Source organism: Megalops cyprinoides, chromosome 4 (genome assembly GCF_013368585.1).
Source record: "Megalops cyprinoides isolate fMegCyp1 chromosome 4, fMegCyp1.pri, whole genome shotgun sequence".
NCBI classification, from domain to species: Eukaryota; Metazoa; Chordata; class Actinopteri; order Elopiformes; family Megalopidae; genus Megalops; species Megalops cyprinoides.
In genome coordinates this window covers 34,685,937-34,710,312 of record NC_050586.1, presented here as the reverse complement: position 1 = coordinate 34,710,312, position 24,376 = coordinate 34,685,937, and the positions used below count along the sequence as shown (strand labels likewise).

General features: G+C 41.3%; 2 protein-coding genes across 2 annotated transcripts; both read right to left on the bottom strand.

Annotated features, from left to right (window-relative positions):
- Positions 1-1,064: 1,064 nt before the first annotated feature.
- Positions 1,065-14,237, bottom strand: fgf5 (fibroblast growth factor 5). The gene is made up of 5 exons (XM_036526827.1): positions 14,206-14,237; positions 13,441-13,589; positions 8,399-8,566; positions 6,112-6,215; positions 1,065-1,433 (listed from the first exon to the last, which is right to left on the bottom strand). Exons 1-5 carry the CDS (start codon positions 14,235-14,237, stop codon positions 1,065-1,067), a joined length of 822 nt encoding a protein of 273 aa, XP_036382720.1.
- A 4,434-nt stretch (positions 14,238-18,671) lies between these two features.
- Positions 18,672-23,829, bottom strand: prdm8b (PR domain containing 8b). The gene is made up of 4 exons (XM_036527719.1): positions 23,645-23,829; positions 21,355-21,579; positions 20,601-20,832; positions 18,672-20,053 (listed from the first exon to the last, which is right to left on the bottom strand). The coding sequence occupies exons 2-4, from the start codon at positions 21,571-21,573 to the stop codon at positions 18,807-18,809; spliced, it is 1,698 nt and encodes a 565-aa protein (XP_036383612.1). The 5' UTR covers positions 21,574-21,579; positions 23,645-23,829; the 3' UTR covers positions 18,672-18,806.
- Positions 23,830-24,376: the final 547 nt, after the last annotated feature.

Sequence of the window (24,376 nt, the reverse complement as noted above, 5' to 3'; positions counted from 1 at the left end):
CCGGAACGTCCGTCAAGGGGAAACACTGCAGGGTCACGACAGGGATTTTTGCAACAGCCGGCTGCTAAACTGATCATTTTGACGGACGGTTCAACTTCTTGATCCTCCAGCTGTTCAGGAAGAGTAGACCTGCTCCTGGAGGTTAAGTAGCCCCCAATTCATATTTCCCCTCATTCCAATGCAACCACTGGTTTTTATTGGGCTTAGGGTGGGTGGGAGGGATCTGTCAGGGGGTATAAAAATGGAACATTTGGATACCTTTTCAATTCCTATGTTTCACGACATTGTGACAAAACATTGGCAGCAATTTGTTGGATATGAAAGATACAGTACAGTACTTTAAAGAAAGAAGCACACAGAAAGAGAATGTGGATTGTCTGTCAGCAACATAAACAGTAAGGAGAGCTGATGAGCTTAAAAGATGGTTTTCACTCTTTTCAGCTAAAAAAAAAGCATTGAGGTGTTAAGTACAAGTGGGCTTTTCCACTTGGATACTCATAACTTAAAGAAAAAAAGTGCAACAGCTTCAGGCTTGGAGGAAAGGAAGACCTTTGTCAAAAAGCTGTGTAAACAACAGTAAACTAACTGTACTGTTCAAATTGTACATGAAATGGCTTCTAGGGCCGTTCTCTGAATAAAACATCAGTAGTTTACCATACAATCACCAATTAAATGTATATATAACCAGACCCTGACATTCATTTAAACATTTGGAGAAGTCAATAAATATCTAGAAGTGAACCTCAGAAGTGTTTGGTCAAATGTAGCAAGCACTCAGAAAGTCAGTGATTTATTATAGGGCAGATTGAAAAAGTGCTTGGTACTGCCCCTCTGACACTTTCTCTCAGTTTTATTTTCCCATAGGACCACCCTAGGTGAATTTTTAACGTCATCTTTTTGCAGCCCTTGTGTTGTAAGCATGTTTAACTGCTGATCGGAATGCTTTAAATATTGGAAAAAATACGCTGCACTAAAAGTGTAGGCCCTTAAAAAGGCAACACCAGCTCCTGTCTGTCTGTGTCCATGTCCTGCAGATCCTTATAGTTCTTGTGTCCGCCGAGTCTCTATCCAAACCGAAACTTGGGCCAGTATTTGACTGTTTGAGCGGGCTTCTGTCCGGCGTTGACATTGATCTTCGGCGGGGACGGTTTGGGCGGCGCCAGCGGGGGGTCTTTTCTCCTCTCCCTGCTCTTGTCCGTGATGGTGAAGCCCCGCTCGGTCCTGTCCTGGGAGCCGAACCTGGGCAGAAAGTGCGTGGAGACGTGTTGGGACTTCACGCGGGGGCTGGAGCCCATCTTGGCCTTGCCCCTCTTGTTGAGCGCCACGAACCACTCCCGCCCACTCCGGTGGTTCTTGTGTGTCACCGAGGCGTACGTGTTGTAGCTGTTCTCCTGAAACCGCTCCCTGAACTTGCAATCATCTGTGAATTTCTCCTAGAAAACAAACAGAGGAATAACAACACGGAACGCAATTTTCAGGCGGTGACTCACGGATCTGCCAGGGCGTTCTCAGGCTGTAGGCACAGAAACAATAATACGGCCATGGCAGGCTCTGAGCGGCCATACTGTAGTTGGCCCTGACAAGCTTGACATACAGCAGACTGGAGGCCAAAGAAAGCTGGGGTATGACGCTGACGGTCACATACAGTTAAACCCCAGCTACACTTGATACCATAATAAGTGACATAAGGTGAATAACACCATGTCCTTACAATAATACTGAACCAGCGTTCAGCTGGCTCCCATCTGGGAATCTGTTTACTTACTACCACGTTGCCTCAGCTATTTTTCTCCTGTAGGTCTCTAATTAGATAATTGCCTTTATGCCTGAGGAATAACAATCACCCGTATCCCTTTTCAGGAAATTTCTCATCAAACAAGCTTCGTGAGATGACGCACTCTGCCAGATATTCCACGACGCTGACATCAATTCTCTTTGTGAACGAAAACAAATCGCCCCAACAATGTCGAGGCTGAAGAAAAAAAAACCCCATACAAGACATTTCAACGTTTCAGACGTCGCTCATCTGCTGGTCTCATGACACGGACCTGTAAAACAGTCCGTGCAGGAATGATACTGCTCCCCAGTGAGCGCTTAAAGGCATTTCTGGGCTGGAGAGTCCGGGTTTATGCAGCCCATGATTAAGACTGAGTCAGAGAGAGTATTTTAACATGTGAGACAGCCAGCGTGACTCCAACCCATCCCTCAGAGTTAATTATGAAACGCACTAAGCACCGAGCACCTAAGTCAGCGGGAAAGAACACCGCCCGGCGGATCTGTACCCAACACTTTATCTTGCAATCCAACACCCGCTCCTGCGCCCATCCATTTGGGCAAGGGCCTTCTTTTGGAGATTAGTGGGTTGTCTAGGTACCATCAATCATACCGGGAATATTCCTGGAACTACACACAGTGCATACACCCCCCCCCCCCAACCCTCTTAAACATTGCTACTCATCCCAAAGTAAACACCCTGAAAGGACGACCATTCAACTGCGTTATGTTGAGATCCTGTTCCTTCATCTACTTTTATTTAGCTTGATTGTTTACTTCATTGTCATATATTGGTTTACCTGAGGTAAACAATCCCTTGATGGAAGTTCAGACCCCAAATAAAAGTATGATTCTAATGACCACTTTGGCACTCTGATTTAAAGATATGTCCGATGTCTGACTTCTAATACATGCAGAAAAAAATAGAACAAGTCAAAGCTATAGTACAAAGCCTCGCTGCACCCCTACAATCCATAATTACTGGGCGCTTACGCTGTACAACATTGCATTAGCAGCTGGTAGAAGCAGGCCACTTTGTGGTTTGATTGGGTTACCGCTTATAAAGAGGCATAATGAAAAGCGATGAGCAGATAATAGACACAAGCCCACAGAGCGGACTGTTGAGGGGTTACAAAATAATTGCAAGACTTACTTTTATCTGCAGCGCAGCTCAAAGTCATCAAAATGACTTTCCTATCAAAGAGTTGCTGTGAGTGACAGGAGCAGGGCGTCCTTTGTACTGCCTGAAACTCATTAGTCCATGAAATAACTTTATCCAACCAGGGCACCGAAAAAAAGACAGATGCTGGTTTTCTCCTGCAATGATTTCCTCATTTATGCTGTGAGGGCACTAACACTGGGATTGAGTTTCACCTATGCTGTTGTTCCAAAGCGATAACCTGGCAGCCACAAGTGTCTAGTTGGTTTCTTTATAACAAGTTCACAAAAAAAAAAAAAACCATAAATCTGTAAGTGGGAGTTTTGATGAAATCCTGAATTTTCACATTTCTGGAAGGTACAGTATAGATGAATACCGCTGTATGAACCATATGGTTATTATTTTGATTTTGTGTGATTTGTTTTTGGCTTGCTTAGTAGCTGGATGAACCTTCACATTTTTAATGGTTAAGTGAAAACAATTCTATATATCATGAGAAAAAAAAACTGTCTTTCAGGGAGGACCGTGGCTAAACAGTAGAATGGATTGCCAAGACATCAGCATGAATGCAGTGTGGTAAGGTATTGTTCTCGGAACAATGATAAGAACAAAGATGTTTGTCATGTTCAAGGGATCACTGTTGATCTGCTAAAAATACTTTTGGTGGGAAACTAAAAAATGTGTTCAAGGTTCCCCATTTGCTCAGTATGTTGCCTTATATAACCTCTAAATTGGATTTTGTAATAATACAACAGTTCTGCTTTGTTGAACAGTGCAGCATAGCAGAAAATGATGCCATTATAATACTTTCTAAACATGCCAGTCACTATGCAAGCTTCCATAACTTCAGTGCCCTGTATATACAAACTTAAGTAGTTATCTAATTCACATTAAATTTGCATTCCCTTCTGGGTATTATTTTACATTAGAATGTAAACATACCATGGATTATCTAAGGAAATCAACAGATTTACCCATACATCATAGCTATCATAACTATAATACGCTTTTATAAGTATGCATTTCAAAAATAACCATATTGCATCGAGTTAGTAACGGGTGATGCATGTGATCGATGGTCGTTTATGCTGTTATTTTCAACTGTAGCCCGTTTTTTGTGTTTCCAGCTTGACATTCAGTGGTGCTTGGGGAGATTTAGCTGTGCAGAAACTGCTTTATGCTTTCAATATTTATGGACGTTTAACTGCTGAGACCAGTTAGGGGACATTTTATTGTCAAAATCATAATGCTTGCACAGCTGCTTCACCTGCTTCAGTCCTGACAGAGATCTGTCTGTCTTTAAAACAGTTGTTTCTCATAATCCTCCGGACGACAGGGTCCTCTTGCTTTCAATTCAACTCACACTCGAATCCAATATAACTTGCAGTTATACAATTACAGTATATTTCGACAGCCCATTTTGTAAGGAATTCCTAAGTTAAAGATTGCCACTTTAAGATGTCAGCACTGAAAAACATGGCTCTTACTTGCTGAAAACTGCAGCTTTGTCTCTTATTTCTCATCCGTGTAGTTAGTTCTCTGCCACTGCAGCTGAAATTTGCAGCTCGTGAGGCTCGGTCTGCAAGTTGTTGTTCTTTAATCAGTCTACACCAGGAACACTGCGATGTGATTGATTGGATTCAAGTGGAGAAAACAAGGCCAGTCATTTGGAATCGTTCCACATGAGATACTGAACCAAAGATGTTCTTCACTCAACTACAACTCCCTGAATATATACGTGTTACATTCAGGTGAACAAAAAACCTAGTTTTTACCTTGCCATAAGGAGACTTGTGTCCCCTTAATCAAAACAAACAAATCTAACAGAGTGATCTGGCGAAGGTCTTATTTGGTGAAGGTCAAATGAGAATTGATTTCGTTACATTGCATGGCTGCTGCTTCTTCTCTTTTTTTCCTCGTTCAAGATTGTTTGTTCGATAAATTGGGCCGACCCTTTGACCTTTTTAAAGATTGTGTTTGTAATGACTTGCTGGGTAGGTCACGCGACGTGACGCTCATCTGTCTCCGCGCACCATTATTCGCGCAATAAATTGTCGCTATGAAAACATCTAAATATTAAGTATGACGGACAGCGCAACATCACAAGACGGGGTGTGTCATTCGATAGTCCTAGCAAGACCCGGGCCCCGTCTGTGAAGTGCGAGGCCTCGGGTTTAAGTCCCACGCTGACAGAACCATTAAATAAGCCCCTGCAACTGTAGCCGTGTTGAGGAAAATCAAACCTAATTCAACACTGACGGATCCGTCACAGCTGCCCTAATTGTCGCCTGTGTCTGCACAGTCTCTGAGGCTCATCCTAAGATTTATCCTTTGTTTTTCTCCCCTCTCTCTTTCAACAGTTCCGTCAGCATTTCACTATGTTCAGCCATTTCTTGTCACAGGGCTATCACATTTTTATCTCAAATGGGTGGCTTTTAGCAAGGGTTATGGTCTGAGGAGGAGTACCGATCTGATCTCCTACATGTGCAGACAAGAACAAACGTTTGATGCAAAATTGTAAAAATCCATATTGAAGGGAGTGGCTCTATCATTTATGCTTGGAGTACATTTACATGGATTTATTTCACGTACTTTCATGGTTAAGAAGACTTGCTGTTCTAAAATGCCGTTTGATGAGCGATTACAAAAAAATGTCTGACGCACAAGCTAAACCCCTTTCCCAATTCCCTGCCTCTTTTTTGTGGAACAATAAAGAAGTCGGATGTTTTGTGCAAAGTGCTTCAGAGCGATGCTGCTGTTGGTGCAGGACTTGAGCATTCAGTGTGTCTGCAGCTGCCTCCGTTTGTTTACTCGATGTATTGATTTTTTTTTTCCTTGTATATTATCAGCTAAACCAGACTCCCTTTAATCTGTGCTTCCCATTAACACATGCTAATGGGCCGCTGCTTCTGTCAAGCAGACCGTCTCCCTGAGCGGGCTCGTGTGGACTGGCTATGAATGTGGTGCAGAAAGTCTTTTAAGGTGAGTCAAGGGGGAGAACATTTATCGATGTTGCAATATTTGTCAGGAGTCGCTAATTTCAAATTCATTTCCAGGCAAATTACAATGCGCTGCATGCCAGAGTTGTTCATGAGACTTCATCATTTTTAAAAAAAAAAAAAAAATCTGTTTGTTTCTTTTCTCCTGACAGTGTGTTCTTGAAATATGTTAATACTTACGATGGCGTGTAGCCTCCCCCTTTTGTTCATGGCTAGAAATCTGTTGCTAAAAACTCCTCGAATTCCCACAACCCCTTGAGAAACCGCAAAGAGCTCCAGCACACCTGCAAAAAACACAATATGTTCATGATTTAGCAATATGTTCCGTTTGCATCTCAGTAATGCCAACTGGCATTGGGTACAAGACAGCATGTTTCAGCAGCCCTGTGCTGAATGATTTGCAAGTTACCTGGATTTGCAGCACATTTGTAAGGCGGTGTGCATGTGATTCTACAGACATTGCATGCAGAAAGCAGGATTAACTATTGTTTAATCCTGGCAATGGTCAGATTCATGGAACATTTGCATTGTGGATTCATAGCTAAAATGATAAGAAGAGCAGTATTTGGGCAAATGACTGAAGACATGAAAAGGCACAAGGTCCTAACAGGGAACCTTGATGTATTCCAGTATTCTACCATGCATTGTTAATTTAGTGTGTTTTCTACTGATAGTACTTCTATTTTGCAAATTTCTTCTTTTTTGTATTATGCCAGGCTGTTATTCTAAAGTGCACGTAAGAGTGAAAAATAACAATAGTAGATTAAATGATATTTTCTTGCATACAACTACATACATCTAACTCCAACTATATTTGTCCAGCCAAATTCTTTCCACGGGAATCATTTTCTCATACATGGAGAAACACCCTGGATGCTTTGCAAAACTTCATTGTAACACCATGCAATTGACCGTGTGTGCAGCGTCACGTCGTCTGTAAGCATGTGCACTCTCTGTGTGGTTGACTGAGAAAGCGTGATGGTGAAGGGGTTTGTGATCTACCACTTATTTGATTGCCCCCCCACTCAACACCTTGTACTGAGGAAATGGAATTTGCTTTCACTGACAGCAGCAGACGTCCTGCTGCATTTGTGGCCAACAAGCAGGGCTGCACCCTCTCATACAGTTCAAAACTCCCAGTTTGCTTTAACTTTAACTCACTTGTAAGTTTTAAGTTGGATAAAAGCATCTGCCAAATGAATAAATGTAAAAGTAAACTTTAGGGCCTGGAGTGATTGATGGGGCTGTTACATTTTTGCTTTTTCTCTATTGTCTATACACATCCTTTCGTTGAATGGTGGATTACCTGGTTCCCGTCCCACACCCTACTCTCACAGCAGTGATTCAGAGTTCATCAGCATTGCCACAAACCTTGGCACTTGGCACTTAAATGGCAGTAATTTACTTTGGAGAAAGGGTTGTGGTTTATTTAACCCTCACCCATGCCTGCCTCTCCAGGCAGTGTCGAAAAACACCCATTGTCATTTAACACCATGAGCACACCACAACCGCATACTGAATGAAGGATTAAATATGTTGTTATGCCATTTCAAAAATACATTTAACAAGCATACTTAAATATTAATGTTTCTTTCAAGACTTAGATGGTCATCAGTATTTTATTGTGTAACTGCACTATTTAATTTGTTTTCTTTTCTTAATTCAGTTTTAGTTAATGGACATGAAATGTTTGTCAAAGTAAGATATTACACTAAAAAAAACGCTTCGCGTTCGGGGGCAAGAACAGTTTAATACATGGCTTAAACTGATTTTATTGTATTACATTTTACAATAAAACATTTGGCTTACAATACAAACTCTAAATACTGGCATGTCCCTAATTGAAGTGCCAATGACAACCATTTGCAATATGCAATTACACTGGACTTGAGACAACCCATGCTGGTTCCCAACCAAAAATATTCTAATCCCAGCAGTTGCACCTGTTACGCGCATACCTGCCACGACCAAAACAAGAACAAACGAGGAATTTGAGCCACATATCACACATCCACACATTATGAAAAATTAAGACAAAATAGTTCATGTGTAAGACTCGTATAATGACGCACTTATATTACTTCGTAACTCTTCCGAATATTGAATAGCGCCGAACCTTATCAGTTTTAAATAATAATTTCAAAGGTGAACTTAATTCATTCCCACTGAGCTTTTGTGAAATGTTAATTGAATTTGTGGAATACAGAATTGGCAAATTCACTTTGGTATAACAAAAATTGGGGGAGCCATAGTTATTATGACCTAAATGACATATAATAATACTCGCCCAATTGTAAAGGACAAAGCACAATTAGCACAATTGTTTGTAAGGAAAAACACATACAGGGAAAGGCTCAAATAATTTCTAAGGTACGCAGCTCTAATGCGCAAACAACCCATTTCTCATCATACATTTATTGGACCACTTCCAGCAAAGTACATTGCAAATGATTAATTATTAACTTACTTAACTGATCGGGTTCGTGACTTCCGTTGACTCTGCCATCTGGGTGAATCTGGAGATGGAAACCAATGCCAACCCTACAGTACAATCTGCCAGTCCTGCGTCCTGAATTGCTTGCTTCTTCAAGAAGTTGATCCTCAAACGGAACGCGTTCGGATTCGGTCACGTCGACTAGGGAAATCAAGTGAGCGAAGAAGAAAAGGCAGAGAGGAACGCTCATTCTTCCAAAACGGGACGCTCTGACTGCGCTAGGATAGTTCTAGCATTTTGTTGTTGATCCTGTGTTCCATGCACGAGCAACTCTGCGCACACACATGCAGTTACGGGACTGGCAGGCATAACCCTGGCTGCAGTCGCTGGAGTAGTTCTGCTGGCACGGAGATATTTATAACACAAATGATCTCACTGCTTGATGCATGCCTGGGTTCTGAAGGGCACTCTCATCCGGATTTCCCTCTCAAAACTAACAGTCCTGCTCGATATCGATCCACGCAGATAAGGCGAAAAGGTGGAATCTGTCAGAGCCCCATTTCGAGACCAACAAGCGTGACAGAACGCAGTATGCGCGGTATTTTACGCATGAGGGAACATATTTTAATAGATCGCCAAGGCTCACAAATAATTTATAACTGAGAGAAAAAGGAATCGCGGGGCAATGAGTCATGCCTTGTGTCAAAGTTAAAGATTGCCCTTAAATCATTCTAAACTCCATCAAAAACGATCTGCAAAAACCTCCGGGGACCGCAGATGGTTTAAAATAGATTTGGAGTATATGGTTACTCAGGTGAAGCGTTTCAGGTTCTGCAAACCCGCAGTGACAGCCTCACGAACGAGTAAAAGCGAACGTTTGTGGATAAGGTTGGTCTTTTCTGCGTAATATGCAGGGTTGTAATTTCATTTGTTATTAACTGCATACGCACACATGCATATTTTTTTTTCAAACAAGAAAAGCAATGCAATTCTAAAAAAATGTTATTACAATCACTATATATTTCAAAAGTTTATGAGGCGCAAGTTATTTCCTGTAGTATTATATCGCAACACGTGCCTAAAATGAACTTATTATTTATTTACTGCAGTTAATACATGACTGATTTGTTTATAGTGTTGAATGCAGATCATATTTTAAGACCAATGCTATATTGGGAAAGAATATGTATTTTGATTCATTTAACACGTTTGGTGATCAACATGTTTCTAATATTACCTGCATGTTCATATGTTGTATACATTTAGTAGGCTACTGCATAATAGATGCTCGCTTTAGCAAGGTCGCAAGGCATAAGAGTGTAGTACTTTGTATCTGAAATCCATCCACTCAGTGAAACATCAATACGGAGACACCCCCATGGTGTGTGATGGGTGATTTTATACGCACGGTCTCATTACGGCATGGCTTTGACAGAAGCACTGTGGCAACAATCTGGTTAATGTGGAGGTTTCCCATAACCAGGGGAGACTGTTGTCCTAGCCAGTCCTTCCTACTTAATGCCCTGCTGTTCAGCGAAATGGTTAAGACAAGGATCCCATAGTTCATCTGGGTGGGGTGCCACAGTGGGAAGCCTACACATGCTTTGTGAGGGTGTCTGGACCATATGAGAAAATAATCATAATGTGGAATTATATCTGATTACATTAGCATGTACTTCAAATATGGCGTGGACACGCCCCTCTCCACATTAGCATATGCTTTGGGAAAGATGGAAAAGTATAACCAACTGTTATGTCATATAATCTTTGAAAAAAGTCACATTTTTTCCATGCAGGAGGTGGCCAGCACGCCTTTCTCTCTGAATCTGTTAAAGGCATTATGCACTGTCTTCCATTTTTCTTTTTGCAAATGCCTCATATTTCTTTGGTGTTCATTATGATTGGACATAGTGGATAGTGGCTGTTGTTTTATTTATACACCTGGGATATAATTGTTCTGTAACTATGAGCAGACCAGCCATATATTAAGGTTTAGTAATATCCATTAGTGTCAATAACATATTAAAATAAAAGATCTCCCACCAACATACAGTATATAACATACATAACATCAACTCATTTTCAGGTGACTCTAAGCATTTAATTATTATGGTAGGAATTACCATGGTGGGAATGTGGGTTTCGCAAAGATTTGGTGTTGTAGATATTCATTTAGATGTAGATAGATTATGTAAACCATGTGGAACTGTTTACTTCGGCCACCAGAAATGCTATTCATTCTTATGAAGCATTTCATTAACAATGGAGCTGTAATCCTTTCAGAAGTATAAACACAGATGTACCTGGTTGATATCTCCTCCTAAATCCTTTCCAGCTTCAGCACGGTTTCTGCTGTGAGCAGACAGCGGCCAAAGTGGACTGGTTTTGCATGTTATCTTGGCAAATACCCTTTTAAGCAACGTTCCCCTATGTATTTACTCTTCAGTGTGGAAATGAACTATGCCATCACATAGTCTTGGTTGAAGGCAAGTGATATAAGAATCACTGAGAGCTTGCCATCAGCGAACACTGCTGAATGATGCTAAAGTAACCACATGTTTACACAGTACTTTTGCATCAGTTAGTGTTGTGCTAATCAGCTTTCCCCATGTACAAAGGATGTCATTCACAGACAAGGACACACATGCTTTTTTTTTTTTCTTTCAAGAGCAAAAATTTAATTTTAGAAAAAGACACCTTCAAGTTTTAATGTTCAGTTGCTTAGCACACTTTGACCTATGAAGACACAATTGCTGAGTTGTATGAAGTTAGTAAAAGTTGTTAAAGAACACATACGGCCCTTTAATAATTCAGAGTGTTTGTGATGTGTATCCTCTGACAGCTACACATCTGTCCTGGCTCTGCAAATGAGGACAACAGGAGGTCATCTGAGCCACCTCCATTTGTAAAAACCAACCTGAAAAAAATGGAACTATTGCTTACGATGCAACCAGAAACAACAGTGACGAGAACACTGGACCCGTGTAAAAACTCAATCAATGTACTTTCTTTCGACAACAAGGAGGAATTCCCAAATGTCTGAAATTGGTTTAAGGAGGTTTGATAAAGGAAATCCCACAATTGCATTAATAATCACTGCCATTAAACTGTGATTACTGTGTCTTTTGTATATTAACTGAAATACACGTGTGCAGCACTAGAACACAAGAACTACTTACCTGACTGTAATTAGCCGCTTCCTTTTGCTGATCAAAACGTGACTGGGAATGTTTGCAGTGGTTAAGTGAACTGTGCAATTAAAATAACAATTTCAATCTCTTGCAACCCTTAAAACAACCCAGCTGTTTGTGCATTCCACCACGGCAAAGCAAGGATTTTTCTGACTTTTATTTCCTCAGCGGGCATATGTCTCTCAGTCCCCAAAAAATATTTTTAAATGGAGCTTTTTTTTGGTTAAAGCCTACACCCTAAATCTAAGAGCTATGAGACAACACAGGGGTTACAGAAGGCCTGACGCGTAATGTTTCCAGAGCATTCCGCTCATCAGCAGGGCATTTAATCACCTCAGAGGTCTAAACATTCGCTTTAAGAGTGAACGTGCTCGTCATTAATTTGGGGGAAAAGTACACTTTGTTTTGCACTGTGGTCTCAGTCCATTTGATGATGAACAAAGAAACACCTGTTGCCCGGTTACACACAGAGCCACCTGTCAATGGAAGCCACTAAACTACTGACAAGTCACTGTCAATGGGCGCCCTTGACTGAGTCCCCCCCTTTCTGTCAGCGTGGAGTGAACGGACACCTGCCCCCCTGACACTGAGGGCTGAATGACAGTTCTCCGACCGCTTTCGTAAGATGTCAATAGGTATCTCCCCCCCAGGGGATTCCAATGGTGAGCGATCTATTGGCCCAACATCTGCTAACAGATGAATGACTGCGGGCAGGCTACCTCCTAGCCTTCGAGTCTCACGTGACACTAAGTATTTCAATATCCGTGTGCTGAAAACCACATCAGCCACAGTGGTTACTCAGTTCAGAAGAAATAATGAGCTCCTTGATAGCTCATGTTGTGGCTCAATGAAACAATGTTGATATTCTTCATTTGAGATGTTCAGATGTACTCTATTTTAAAAAAAGGTTTCTTCCCTGCGTTGTGGCAAGGTAAATGGTTTTATTATACACAAGCAAAACATTTTAGGAATAAATACAATTAGTAAGCTGTTCATAAACATCGCTTTGGTAAAAGAATATGTAAACATGTATTTGTGTTCAGTTTTATCTTACATCATGGCCAAAAGTACATTAGAATATCACTACTATTCCACAGACCTTTTTTGTCTACATTGTAAATGAAATGTAAGATTCACTAATGGTTCATATTTAATTTCCATCAGCAACATCTGTAACAAAAAAAAATCTGACCATTAAAAATGTCTTCTTCTTAAATTAGTCATCAGGTTTGTATGCGTTACTGAAGCCAAGATTTGTTTGCATCCATTAAGGCTAGAAAACTGAAAAGAGTGTGTGGTGACTCTATTGTCGGGAGTGAACAACGGTGCTATTTTAAATCTGTTATCTTCTTCCACATCTGTCTCTCCCCTGGGATCATCTATCTCCATTTGAATGCCGGGCGGAATGGCCCGGGTCAATATCTCCAGGTCAGGGTTGAAGCGCGGAAGTTGCTGCCTTCTTCTAATGTATTGCCTTATCTGTGGAGTGATGGGTCTCTTCTCGGTGCCATTCTCAGTGACCGGGCTTCCTGGCTAAAGAAACAAACAGCCGCTAATTTTTCTCAGCTCGCCGGGGGTTTTCTGTGTACTTCCCCATCCCATAAATCTGGCCCTATCCCTACCTGCCTGCACTTGCTGTGGGTGGGTGGGTGGGGTGAGGGGTGTGGGGGGGGGGGGGTGGTGGTCGAGGATAGCCAGAGCAGGCACCCAGCAGCCCTCACAGCAGTGAAAGATTAGTTCCGTATAGTTTTACACTGGATTTCCTTCACGCTTGTATTTTTACCTCGGGGGAAAGCTTAAAGCAGAGCCCCTCCCTCGGTAGTAAATAAAAGAATGTCCTCTGCCGCTGTGACGAATGGCCCAGGTGATGAACTAGCATCTAACTCAGTATCAGTCGTGCCAAAGTTTTGCGCCCTGAGAGGTGACTGCTGACTGCGGTCTTGTCATTGCTGCAGCCACCGGAGACTGTGTTCCCATAATGACATGGGACGTGCCTCTCGGACGCGTTCGGGGCCAGAGCCAAAACCCCACTGCTGGGAGAAGGGGCAGCGGTCAGGCGCGAAAAAAGGAGATCTGGCTGCCATTGCTGCTCCTGTGTCTTGTTCTGTGTCCACACAACTCTGTAAGTGGCATGAGACGAGGTACTGAAGTACAGAAGATTTAAAGACTTGGAAAACAAGTGCTGTTGTTTCATGGAGGTGGAAGTGTAGCATAGTGGAAAGGAGCAGGACTTGTAACCAAAAGGTTGCTGGTTCAAATCCTTGCTGAGGCACTGCTGCTGTACCCTTGGGAAAGACACTTAAACGCCAAATTGCTTCAGTAAGTATCCAGCTGTATAAATGGATAACATGTCAAAACTGTAACCTATGTGAGTTGCTCTGGATAAGAGCGTCTGCTAAATGCCAATAATGTAATGTAATGTGGTACAAATAAACTTGCGCTGTGGAGCAATGACACCCGCTTCTGCAGTATCAGCACTCCAGAGATGTGGACTAAAGGTCCTCTCGTTGACACCGGATGCACAGAGAGGCCTTTTTTTTCTAAACATGTAAACCACAGCGGTGGCAGGATGCAACAGAAGCCCGGCTCCGCAATGCTGGCCGCGCCACGCTGTCTCTGTGGACCGTTGCTTTTATTCGCTCCCCTCACCTGAAAGTCACCGTGCCCAGTTGCCGCGGCATTATGTCACCCACATTAGATTCCTGCCAGCGTGTGCAACTTTTCATCACCTATAAATCTGACACGGTCAAAAGAGTGGCCAAGTTTTTTCTTTTTTATTATCAATCAGCTTGTTTACCATGTCAGACAAGCTCCAGGCACACTGGATCACCGATAAATCCATCAATCAAATTATTTGTAGTGAGCAAACATTTGGTATTAATATTAACATTAAGTGTTATTTATTTTTATGAAAACATCCCAGAGTAATATAATAAATAGGATATGTTACCAGGTGGAAAGTGTTTAGATCATCTGTGGGGCAACAGCAAGCTTTTTTTTTTGCTCTCAGTCCTTCAGCTGCAGATTGAGTGAACTGATTTGAAAAACATACCCTGCAGCACACTAAGGAAATGCTATGAAGAGAGGGAACAGGTGTAACCTATGTAGCCCCTCTCGTGGCTTAGCCTGACAACAATGCATAGAATCCAGAAAAGAGATTTTCCAGAGGAATTTAGGGAGCACCGAACCAGCATTTGCGCGAGTCACCAAATTCGAAGCCACATACACAAAGGCAGATTGTTTTTAAACTGGACAGTACGTGTAAATTTGTCCCTGTCATCGAGAGGGAAGACGAAATGCGCAGGGCATTAAAATAGTGCAAGCGGGCTGTTGTTCAATGCTTGTTATAAATATAGCTTTTTGAATCACGAAATAACTTGACACAGATAACCTAATCAAACTGGGAAGGTGCTTGGGTAACAACAGTACAAAATAAATTAGACATGTAGTTTTCACCTGTGCAGAGAATATTTTTAGTGACTGTGTTTTTTGATAGAAAAAAAACAGAAAGGTTCTCCATTTGAAACACACACTGTCCTGTTATCACCCTGTATGTCAGTCACATCTTTTCTCAGTAAATCATGATTTACAGAAGATTTTCGAGCCAAACAAAATTTGACTGAATGACAGTTTCTCTACTTCAGAGCCTTTGCAATGTTTTGACCATTCACTTTTAATCATGTTCACCCCCTTGTCACCATGTGCCTTGCACAACTGTTCAGCATTTGATTCATGTAGTGAGTGTGAAAGTAACTATTTACTTCCAACTTCACATGTACAACCAATTCACGCATAGAAGCACCAGAGTAGTTATAGTTAAAATTACATTACTTCTCATGTCTCTCATGAGGAGCTTTCAGTGGAGCTGGCAGCGGAAGTGGTTGTTTGAGTAAGGTCATATTACAAAAATGGTGAAATAAAGGTAATGACAGAAATGAACCTTGCTGCCTCCATATTAACTATGATGTGGGCCAAAAGGGTTGGTCACGAGTGACATGCGTAATGATATAACACCTCCTGATTCTGAAGAGCAGACTGACGTGCTGACAGATATGACAGGGGCTCGGGACAGGACAAATGACACCAGCAGTAAAGCATGGAGTCAGGGATACCTCTCATATGGCGAAATGGATATGGTCACAAATCGGCCATAGAAGTCCCCCCTGGGACCAGTGACTGTAACGTTATGGGGCCTGGCTGACTTGTTGAGCCGTATATTAGCAGATAGCTGGTTACATTGACATCATTTTACGTCAAAATCATTTACAGTGTTGTAGCTGGTTTTGATAAATTATCTTTGTGCGTGTTTGCTGCTGTTCTCGTTGTTGTTGTTGAATAGGGTTGTTTAACAAAATAAATATTTTGCTCGTATTGGTGAAACACCATATGTACAGGAGCGTTAAGTTGTGCAGGATTCGATCATTTATTTGTAATAATGAACTGAATGTGAAGTATTCGACCGCGAGTTACCGTGTGGGGGCAGCATAGCGCTCTGACGCCAAATTCCATCGTCAACTTAAAAAGATGAAAACGGACTGAGTTACACATTTTGAGAGCTTGGTGTCACTGTTTAACCATTTTCTATTCTTCTTGGGGTGTCCTTCCTGCATTACTGCTACATATGTGCCGTATCTGCTTTATTTCACATTATTTTGGAGGTAAAGAAATGGATCGTTTGTGAAAACAAACATTCCGTAATAGCACGAGCGAAAAGCTTCATTGTTACAAAGTAACTTCCTTTAAATTCTTTCGCTTGCATTCGTTTGAATAAAAAAGCGTGTGATTTGATTATTAGTGAGGTCGTTTTTTAAAAATCTGACATTTTTGAGTAAACAAATTGTGTTTTAGGTTCCTCTGTGGAATTTCTGTAAAATGAAATATTGTAGTCTCTACCCAGATTATTATTATTATATAATTGGATGAAATACAGCAATACCTAAACAGCTTAAACTTGTTGATGTAGGCATAAAGCATAAATAAAATGTAATTGCTATCATAATTACCTGTTTCATTTAAACGGAACATATATGCTATATTTTAAAAGTATGTATATGTTGTCATTTCTTTTTTTCTCTCACCGAAACATTTAAGGCGAATAACGAAGGTGACGTGCATCCATGCGCTTTGAAACCACTTTAAAAAATTTAATCGCCGCATCTAGCAGTGTGTTGCATTACTGCTCAGAAATAACGGCAAATGTAGATGTTAATTTGCTGTGGATTTAACAAGATGTCCTTTTTAATGAACGGTGTATTCATCGGTTACGTGTTCTTTGATCAAAATTTAATTTCTGGTTAATTGAAATTACAGCGTTGTTTTCTGCATGGGTGAAGAACCGCTGGTAGCGCTCAGGATGTACAGTGCTTTTCGTGTTAAGGAATCTCGTTGAGAAAATGTCCTCTTGCGACTTCTGGAATTTTGGTAATATGAAGAGTGGCGTACAAAGTAGCAATTATAAACTGTTCAGCTGTTCTCACGGGTGCATGATTTCGTAGAGCTTGAAAGGAAGAAAAATGAAGATAGCTCAAATCTCTAAGGATTTAAGCCCTCCGTTGCTCTACTTGAACACAAGATTGCACTTGAAATAATGCGGTTTCGTCCTTTGAAAAAAGTTATTGTGGCAAGCTTGTAGATATGCAGATTGGGTATATTGTCTTTTAAGTTTTAGAATTTAAACGAAAATGTTACTTTGAGATGATAATAATAATAATAATAATAATAATAATAATAATACCCACGAATGATATGGATGAGATACAGATATGACTATGATAAATGCTTTTTCAAATCGTAAAAATAAGGTCTGTAGTGTCGGTTTGATCATGCGTGTCTATTTGCATGTCATATAATCTTAATCAAGATTTTCTTTCTTTTCATCCATAAATCTTATTTCAAATTAATATTGGTTATGATCGCGCCATTTAAATTTATGTGCAATTGGCCCGTGTTTATCATTTTAAATAATGCTTGGGGAACAGGCATGCCGTTTGCAGAATCATCTCCAAATATAAAATATTGTATGATAAATTCGTACACTGTTAAAATTAAATATGGCATACATGACACAGTCTCTGAAAGACAGACGCTGAATACACAATGATCGTTGGAATTTTATTTCCATGTCAGTGTATTTATAAAAGGTAGTTTTTAAAATGAAAGCGTTGGTTCAATAAACGCGTCCTCAATACAGTACTTTTCCATATGGGTGTGTGTATTTTCATTTTAACGCTAATTTTGTTTTTTGTACAAACACACGCAAAAATATATATACTGACAAATGTTACGCGTGTCATTTGAAAAATGATTTTATATAAAGCAGCTCGTATATTGGCCTGTTATGAACGGGTAAAATAGACAAATAATGCTTTAAATAAATGAATATTAAAAAGTGATGTATGGTGTGAGGTGTTATTATAACATCATTTGTAAGCATTACATTCATAATCCACCTAAAGAGAACACGATTTTTATAGCCTTTTATGTTGCTTTTCTGTATATGGTTAAAATATGCTTTTTGGTCCTGTCAGAATATTAGTCTTGACAACATTTAGTAAGTACTGGTAACAGTGATCACACAAATATACTATAGCACACATTTCGATGAAAATAAAGCTATTTTATTGTCAAAGCATTCAACATGATTAGATAAACTATCAAGTAGTAAATTTCAGCAAAAGGAAGAAACACTGAAACTATTCCCCACTGACACAAAATATTACACCTTTGTATTCAAACAAAACAGGTATTTACACTGCATCTTATAGACTGCATTTTAAATCAATATCTATTTAATATTACATGCACTCTCAAATATAGTCTGACGTAATCCCATTTGATTTCAATATGTGACCTTTTAGTATGAACATGGAAAAAAAATCATTGAATAATAAACCATGGAATGGACCTACATTTTTTATTCATTTTCCATATATATATAAAATACAACTTACATTTACACATATCATTGTTTTCCCTTATTTCCAAATCATAAGTGCTTCATATGATAAATAGATTTTTTAAAGTCAAAATGCATTTGCATACACTGAAAACATGACACTTGAAGGAAAAAAAAAGAAAAAAAGACAACGTCCTTTTCAAAGTGAAAACAGGTGCGTTAGGGATGTGCTGTATTTCCGGTTGGATTGGTAATCCCGAGTTGGGAAACTGTCACGAAATGAGCCGCTCTGCCATTCCCTCAAACAAACGCCAACGAAAGGAGGAAAAAAACCCAAGCTCGGTCGCCAGCGGAGTCAGTTGTGGGAGGTCATGTGACGCGAGAGGTGGTGCCGCTCCCTGAAGGACTCGTTGCAGATGGGGCACTTGAGCTTCTCCTCCCTACGCCGCTTCACCAGCGGCTCCATGGAGTACTCCTTTTTGTGGTGGGACCGCATGTGGTACACCAGGTCGGAGGTCATGCGGAAGGAGGCGTTGCACTTGGCGCACCAGTTCTGCGCGGGCAGGCAGAGCGAGGTGAAGGAGGGGGGCAGGAGCGTGAGGGCGGAGGGCATCTGCAGCTGGATGGGCCCGGACGTCTTTGGCCAGAACGCGGTTGCATAAAGGAAGGGGCTCTGCTTGGGGAGGCCGCCGGGAACCGAGCAGTTGCTGCCTAGCTCGGAGCCCTGGAGCTTGGCGGCCAGGTGGTCGGCCTGGTAGAGTCTGCTGGAGGAGATGGTGTCTCCGACGGCCGGGTGGCAGTCCACGGTGGGCAGGAGCTTGGGGGTCATGACCAGCGGGGAGAGCTGGGAGAAGGAGCGGGTGGGCTGGCTGAAGGCGCTCTTCCTCTCCGAGCCGCTCACCTGCTGGGGCACGGAGGTGAAGGCGCTGCCCATGGGGGAGCCCTCGATGCGGGACTGCGGCTGCGTCTCCGTCAGCACCTGCCGCATGTTCATGTGCTTCTCGGCGGGGCTGCCGCCGGGGCGCCCGCCGTCCTTGTTCTCCGCGTTGGAGCTGGGGTTCTTGGCGCCGTGCTTGAGGCCGGGCGCCGCCTTCTTCACCTCGGTGAAGGCGCTGCGCTTGCTCTCCGTCGGCTCGGGGCTGGAGGGGGAGAAGGCCCGCCTGTTCTCCTCCAGGCCGTAGGCGCCCCGGTAGTGCTGCGCCGAGGTCGCCAGGTCCTCCTTGGACTTGACGGGTTGCGGCAAGCTCCCGCCCCGGCCCTCCTCCACCTCGGAGAACTTCCTCTTGCTTGTGCTCTCGCTCCTGATCTCGGCCTCCTTGTCGCTGGGCGGACTCGTCCTGTTGTTCTCTAGATCCCTGGCCAAGTTGTGAAAGTCCGTGGAGGGCTTGCCGTCCTGCGAGCTGGGGTACCCTTCTGACCGGCCCAGCTTGGGGCTGGACCTCGCGGGTACCAGGTCCACGTGCTTGCCATTGTCCCTAGAATCCTCGTCTGCACTATTGATGCTCTGTAGTCTCTTGGTGCAGCGGAATCTGGAGTGGGCCAGAAACGGAAACTCAAACTGGAAGCGCTGGTTGCAGTCTGGACACAGATACGGAGGGGATCCTGTGTACACATGTAGACATAACATTACTCAGAAATAAATTAATTATTTTAAACACAGACAGATACAGAATTTTTTTTTTTCATTTTTTATAATACAAAATACATTTTTACTGGATATTTTTCTACATCAATACGACAGATTAATTGAGACCATAGAAGGAAATATTTTCATTTTGGCAAAAACATTTTTTATTCACACACACTGGATCAAAAATATGGGTGGAATGCTTTGTAGTAACCATTTTTTTCTCACTGCGAAATCTCTTCACGAAAGCTTGGCATGAGACCAAACACAGTGTGAGTGAAATATATATTTTAAAACATACAGTGAAGTTTTAAAAATTATTTTTCTAAATCAAACTGATGACTAAATTGAAGATTTTTACTCTCCAAAGTAAAAATCGCTTTGAAATATCGCACGATTAAAAAACAGAACCACTTGCAGCAGTAGAAGCATTTAGAAGAGCGAAACATAAAAAGCCACAATCAGTTCCACGGTATTGGTCGCGCTTGAACAAAAATATGTTCCCATTTTCCCCAGCTGTACCTTTAGTCTTTCCCTGTGGTCTGCCGGAACTGAGAAGTAGCAGCTCGATCAGGTCTTTCCCGTACCACACCAGCAGCTCCTCGTCCTTCTCGATTCTCCTCAGAGATCGATAGAACAGCTGTCCGTTCTTCACGTAGGCCTCCAGGTTCTGCTCGTCCTTGTCCCTGGCAGACTGGACGAGCCGCAGCCACATCAAACCCTCCGAGGAGCTATTGGCCGCTGATGTGTCCACCTGCAGGACCAGCAGACAATGGGTAGCCATTAGACCATGTCATAATCGCCCGTTACAACGGCTCCTAACCACTCTTTACACATAAACAGCTGCGCGGTTCTCCGGTAATAGCGCTTTTTGTCTCATTGCTCGCTAATCCTGCGTACAATTTCAAACAATTGGTAAAAGCGTTTAATTTTCGATTGGATATACGATTATTAATCTGCCGGGATATAAAGGTGGCACGAGCACGGACTAGTCATTATATAGTTAAAAGAAACTTTCAGCTTTATTAAATCTCGAGAGAGCGCAACTTCAAATTGTATGCAATCTAAATATACGTTGATTCGTAAGTGAGCACAATGATTTGGCTTTGTTCACGATATAACAAACAATTTCATGTGAAATGTGCATAAAATAATATCAAGAACGTAATGCTGATAGTGTTATAAATTAAATCTAAATGAAATGCAAAACTGAGCAGCAGCTCAATCTTATTATATTTTGTGCGCGTATTTGAGTCGAAAGAAAAAAATATCTTACCCTGAATATATAAGGCGCAGTTCGCTTGTCTGTGGATTTGAGAGCAATAAAAGCGATGCTGTCGTACAAAGAAGTGTGGCTTAAAACGCAAGGTCCGAAAATGGCATTTTCTGGAATGTCACAAGTGGTGTAGACGCTGGTGAAAATATCCGTTAAACACTGCTGGACTGCCTTTGCATCTCCGTCCCATACCAGCTTTTGGGAACTGGACTCCTCCATCTTCGGCTGTTGGGATATAAAACATTGAGTGAGTAACCGTCGTGTGTCAAATAAAATCCAATCTCAGCGGCACGCTCAGCAGTAAATACACTTAACAGGTTCTCAAGGGCGTCCCAGGTAAATTACAGAGCCTCTTAATTCAATTAAATTCCCTCTAAAGGTACATTAAGATATCATTTGCAAACGACATGGTGCTCTCACCACTGACTGTAAAAGCAAATTAAGTGTTTTAGTTGCCTCTGTGCTGAATTAATTTTCTCCTTAATTTTTTCAATCTTAATGCACTTTCGAGCAATGGCTTTTAAAGCTGATGACTATTATTATTATTATTATTATTATTAATAATAATAATAATAATAGTGTGATATATTTATAAACACGCACATTCTTAGAAGTCATAGCTTTCATTTTTAAAAGTGCCACATTTATTTGAAATGAGCATTGAGAACGTTCTCAAGACTTGAGAAAAGATAGCACTGGGAGAGCGTGGAGTCCGCTCGAAAATGGAAGAACCATATCGAATGGATTTCAAGTGGACTGTCAAAGTCACTGATTTCATGTCAGCTAACCTTTAGCTCCATTCTACAAGAGGGAACGTATGTCTGCTCATTACCATAATCCACCACGTTCCCTCCGAGACTTTAATTAAGGCAGCACGCGGAGTTAATTATTATTTTTACCTCTGCACGCGTATTTATTGATGAAGACGAATCCCACTCATTTCGCCATGCATGGGATATGATTTACTTTGGAGTGGTTAAACAGAGGTGAAGAGTGTAAGACACCTCAAATACTAGATCACTGTAACCCGCTCGTTCCAGAAAAACAAATGAAGTAGTGTTTTGCTTGTGAGAAAAACCCGTTTTTAGAATGACACATATTCAGACTACTAACTCAGTCGGGAATATTGTTTGGCTGTAACGTTCTTCTTTTTTATTTAAGATAATGGAATTATATGTGCCATTTAAAAATTTGATATAATTTATAACGCAAATTATTTGCTACCGAAACTCACCTTCGTATTGTTCTGTAGGCTACATTTAGTTAGGCCTATATTTTACTCTAGGTTTTTATTAATGACATGGGTGTACAGTTAGATAACGGGTGTTTTTTATTCACTCGTTTAAGATACCTCCTCTCAGATACAAATATGCAGAGGCTCACTACAGGTTGATTAATATAATATTATATATATTTATTTTAAATAATGCGCATTTATCTATATATTGCCTTTAATGTTACATTTCGGCCTGGACTTCGGGCTATTAGCTAATACATAATTGCATTACTTTATTCAAGTTAACATTTATATTGAGTAACTTGAGAACTGTTATTGAACGCACACCATAAACATGAGCCCAAACCGCCTTTGGTGTTACATTAATTTCGCAATACGTTCTCTGTGTAAGCATAGCTGAAAACAACCAAAATAAACTACTTGTCATCTAAAGTGGTCTTCTGACAGTGTGTTGCATGCCAATGAAGTAGGCAATTAGCATTCCCGAAACGTTGCAGGCTGCGAAAGTTATCCTTTTCTTAGACCACTTTGAAAAAAATAACTAGGTAACGAGGAAGCCCTTCTTGGTTATGTATGCTGCAGGCTTACGTTGCCGCCTTTGACAAAATTCAAATGTCAGAGTAATCTCTCTCAGAAAACTAGTCTTTTTTCTCCCTCATAGCCTCTCCTATTGTATGAAGGTCGCACGCTCACTTGGGAGAACCGCACAAAAGGTTCAATGAATATGCATTTCTGCCAAATGAGAAAACAGAACTCTGAATACACGTACATCCATAAAACGCGTGAAAGGAACGCTTCGGCTTTTTATTGCACTGTGCAATTTATTTGCGTGAAAATTTGATAAAAGCATTTGTTTACTACTAAAATAAATTCGAGCGTACAAAATCTGCATCAGAGTTGTTAGCGGGCGCTTCCCGTCTCCAGAGCATCGCATTCAGTTCGGATACCCTTTCTTTCGTAGCCCGCAGGATGCTAGTTTTCTGGCGCATATCATTATGTGCACTTAAGTCGCCCCTCTGAACAAAACAAAACAATAAAACCCAGTGTGCTTACCTCTTTCTGTTAAAAACAATATAATCCACAAAGTTGGAATGATGCTAGGTGCAGCGCTGTCGCAAAAAATCGGGGTTTATCGCTATCTCTACAGCCCGTTTCCGTCAGTACATTTCCCTGTCTGTTGAAAGTGACAGTGCCGCCGATCGCCCTGTGTTTCGCTAGCGGAGAGAATCGTACAGATGGGCCCGATGCACTGGCTGACTGGCACACAGACACACACTTTTTGTTTGCCGCACATAATCTGTCCAATGAGGCGTGACACTTTCCGTCTCCTCCCTTTAACTCTTCACTGGCCGACAACCATTTGATGAAACTCACCCACACCTTGCGGAATGTCATTTTATTATTATATCACAGTGTACAATAGCGGAAGCAGCGCAGGAGCCCGTTGCAGGAGTTCCAAAAAAAAAAAGAAAGATCCGAAGCAGTTTACGGCTGGATTGGCAATGCATCCGAGTAGGTTTGTGCATTTTTTTTTTCCGTTTTTCCGTTTTAGAGCAAGAAAAAACAGTCTATGTTTTTAACAAATAAAAACAGGTAAAATCGGAAAGGCGTCCCTAGAGAGGGATTTAGAAGTATGTGGATTACGTTTTTAAAGAAACAAATTATTATTATTATTGTTATTATTATTATTATTATTATTATTATTATTCTTATCAGAATTTGTTGTATTATGCATAGGATATTATTATAAGTATTATTCTTTGTATTATTTGTAGTAATAGTGGC

Bases quoted from the DNA above. Each gene is read 5' to 3' on its own strand.
- prdm8b (XM_036527719.1), bottom strand. From the start codon at position 21,573: ATGGAGGAGTCCAGTTCCCAAAAGCTGGTATGGGACGGAGATGCAAAG. The intron at 20,833-21,354 runs GTAAGATATTTT...CTGGTCCTGCAG, and splicing joins CTGCGCCTTATATATTCAGG to GTGGACACATCAGCGGCCAA. The intron at 20,054-20,600 runs GTACAGCTGGGG...ATGTGTACACAG, and splicing joins ACCACAGGGAAAGACTAAAG to GATCCCCTCCGTATCTGTGT.
- fgf5 (XM_036526827.1), bottom strand. From the start codon at position 14,237: ATGCCGCGGCAACTGGGCACGGTGACTTTCAG. The intron at 8,567-13,440 runs GTTAGATGCTAG...TGATTTCCCTAG, and splicing joins TTTGGCACGACTGATACTGA to TCGACGTGACCGAATCCGAA. The intron at 6,216-8,398 runs GTAAGTTAATAA...TGTTTTTTGCAG, and splicing joins TCACGAACCCGATCAGTTAA to GTGTGCTGGAGCTCTTTGCG.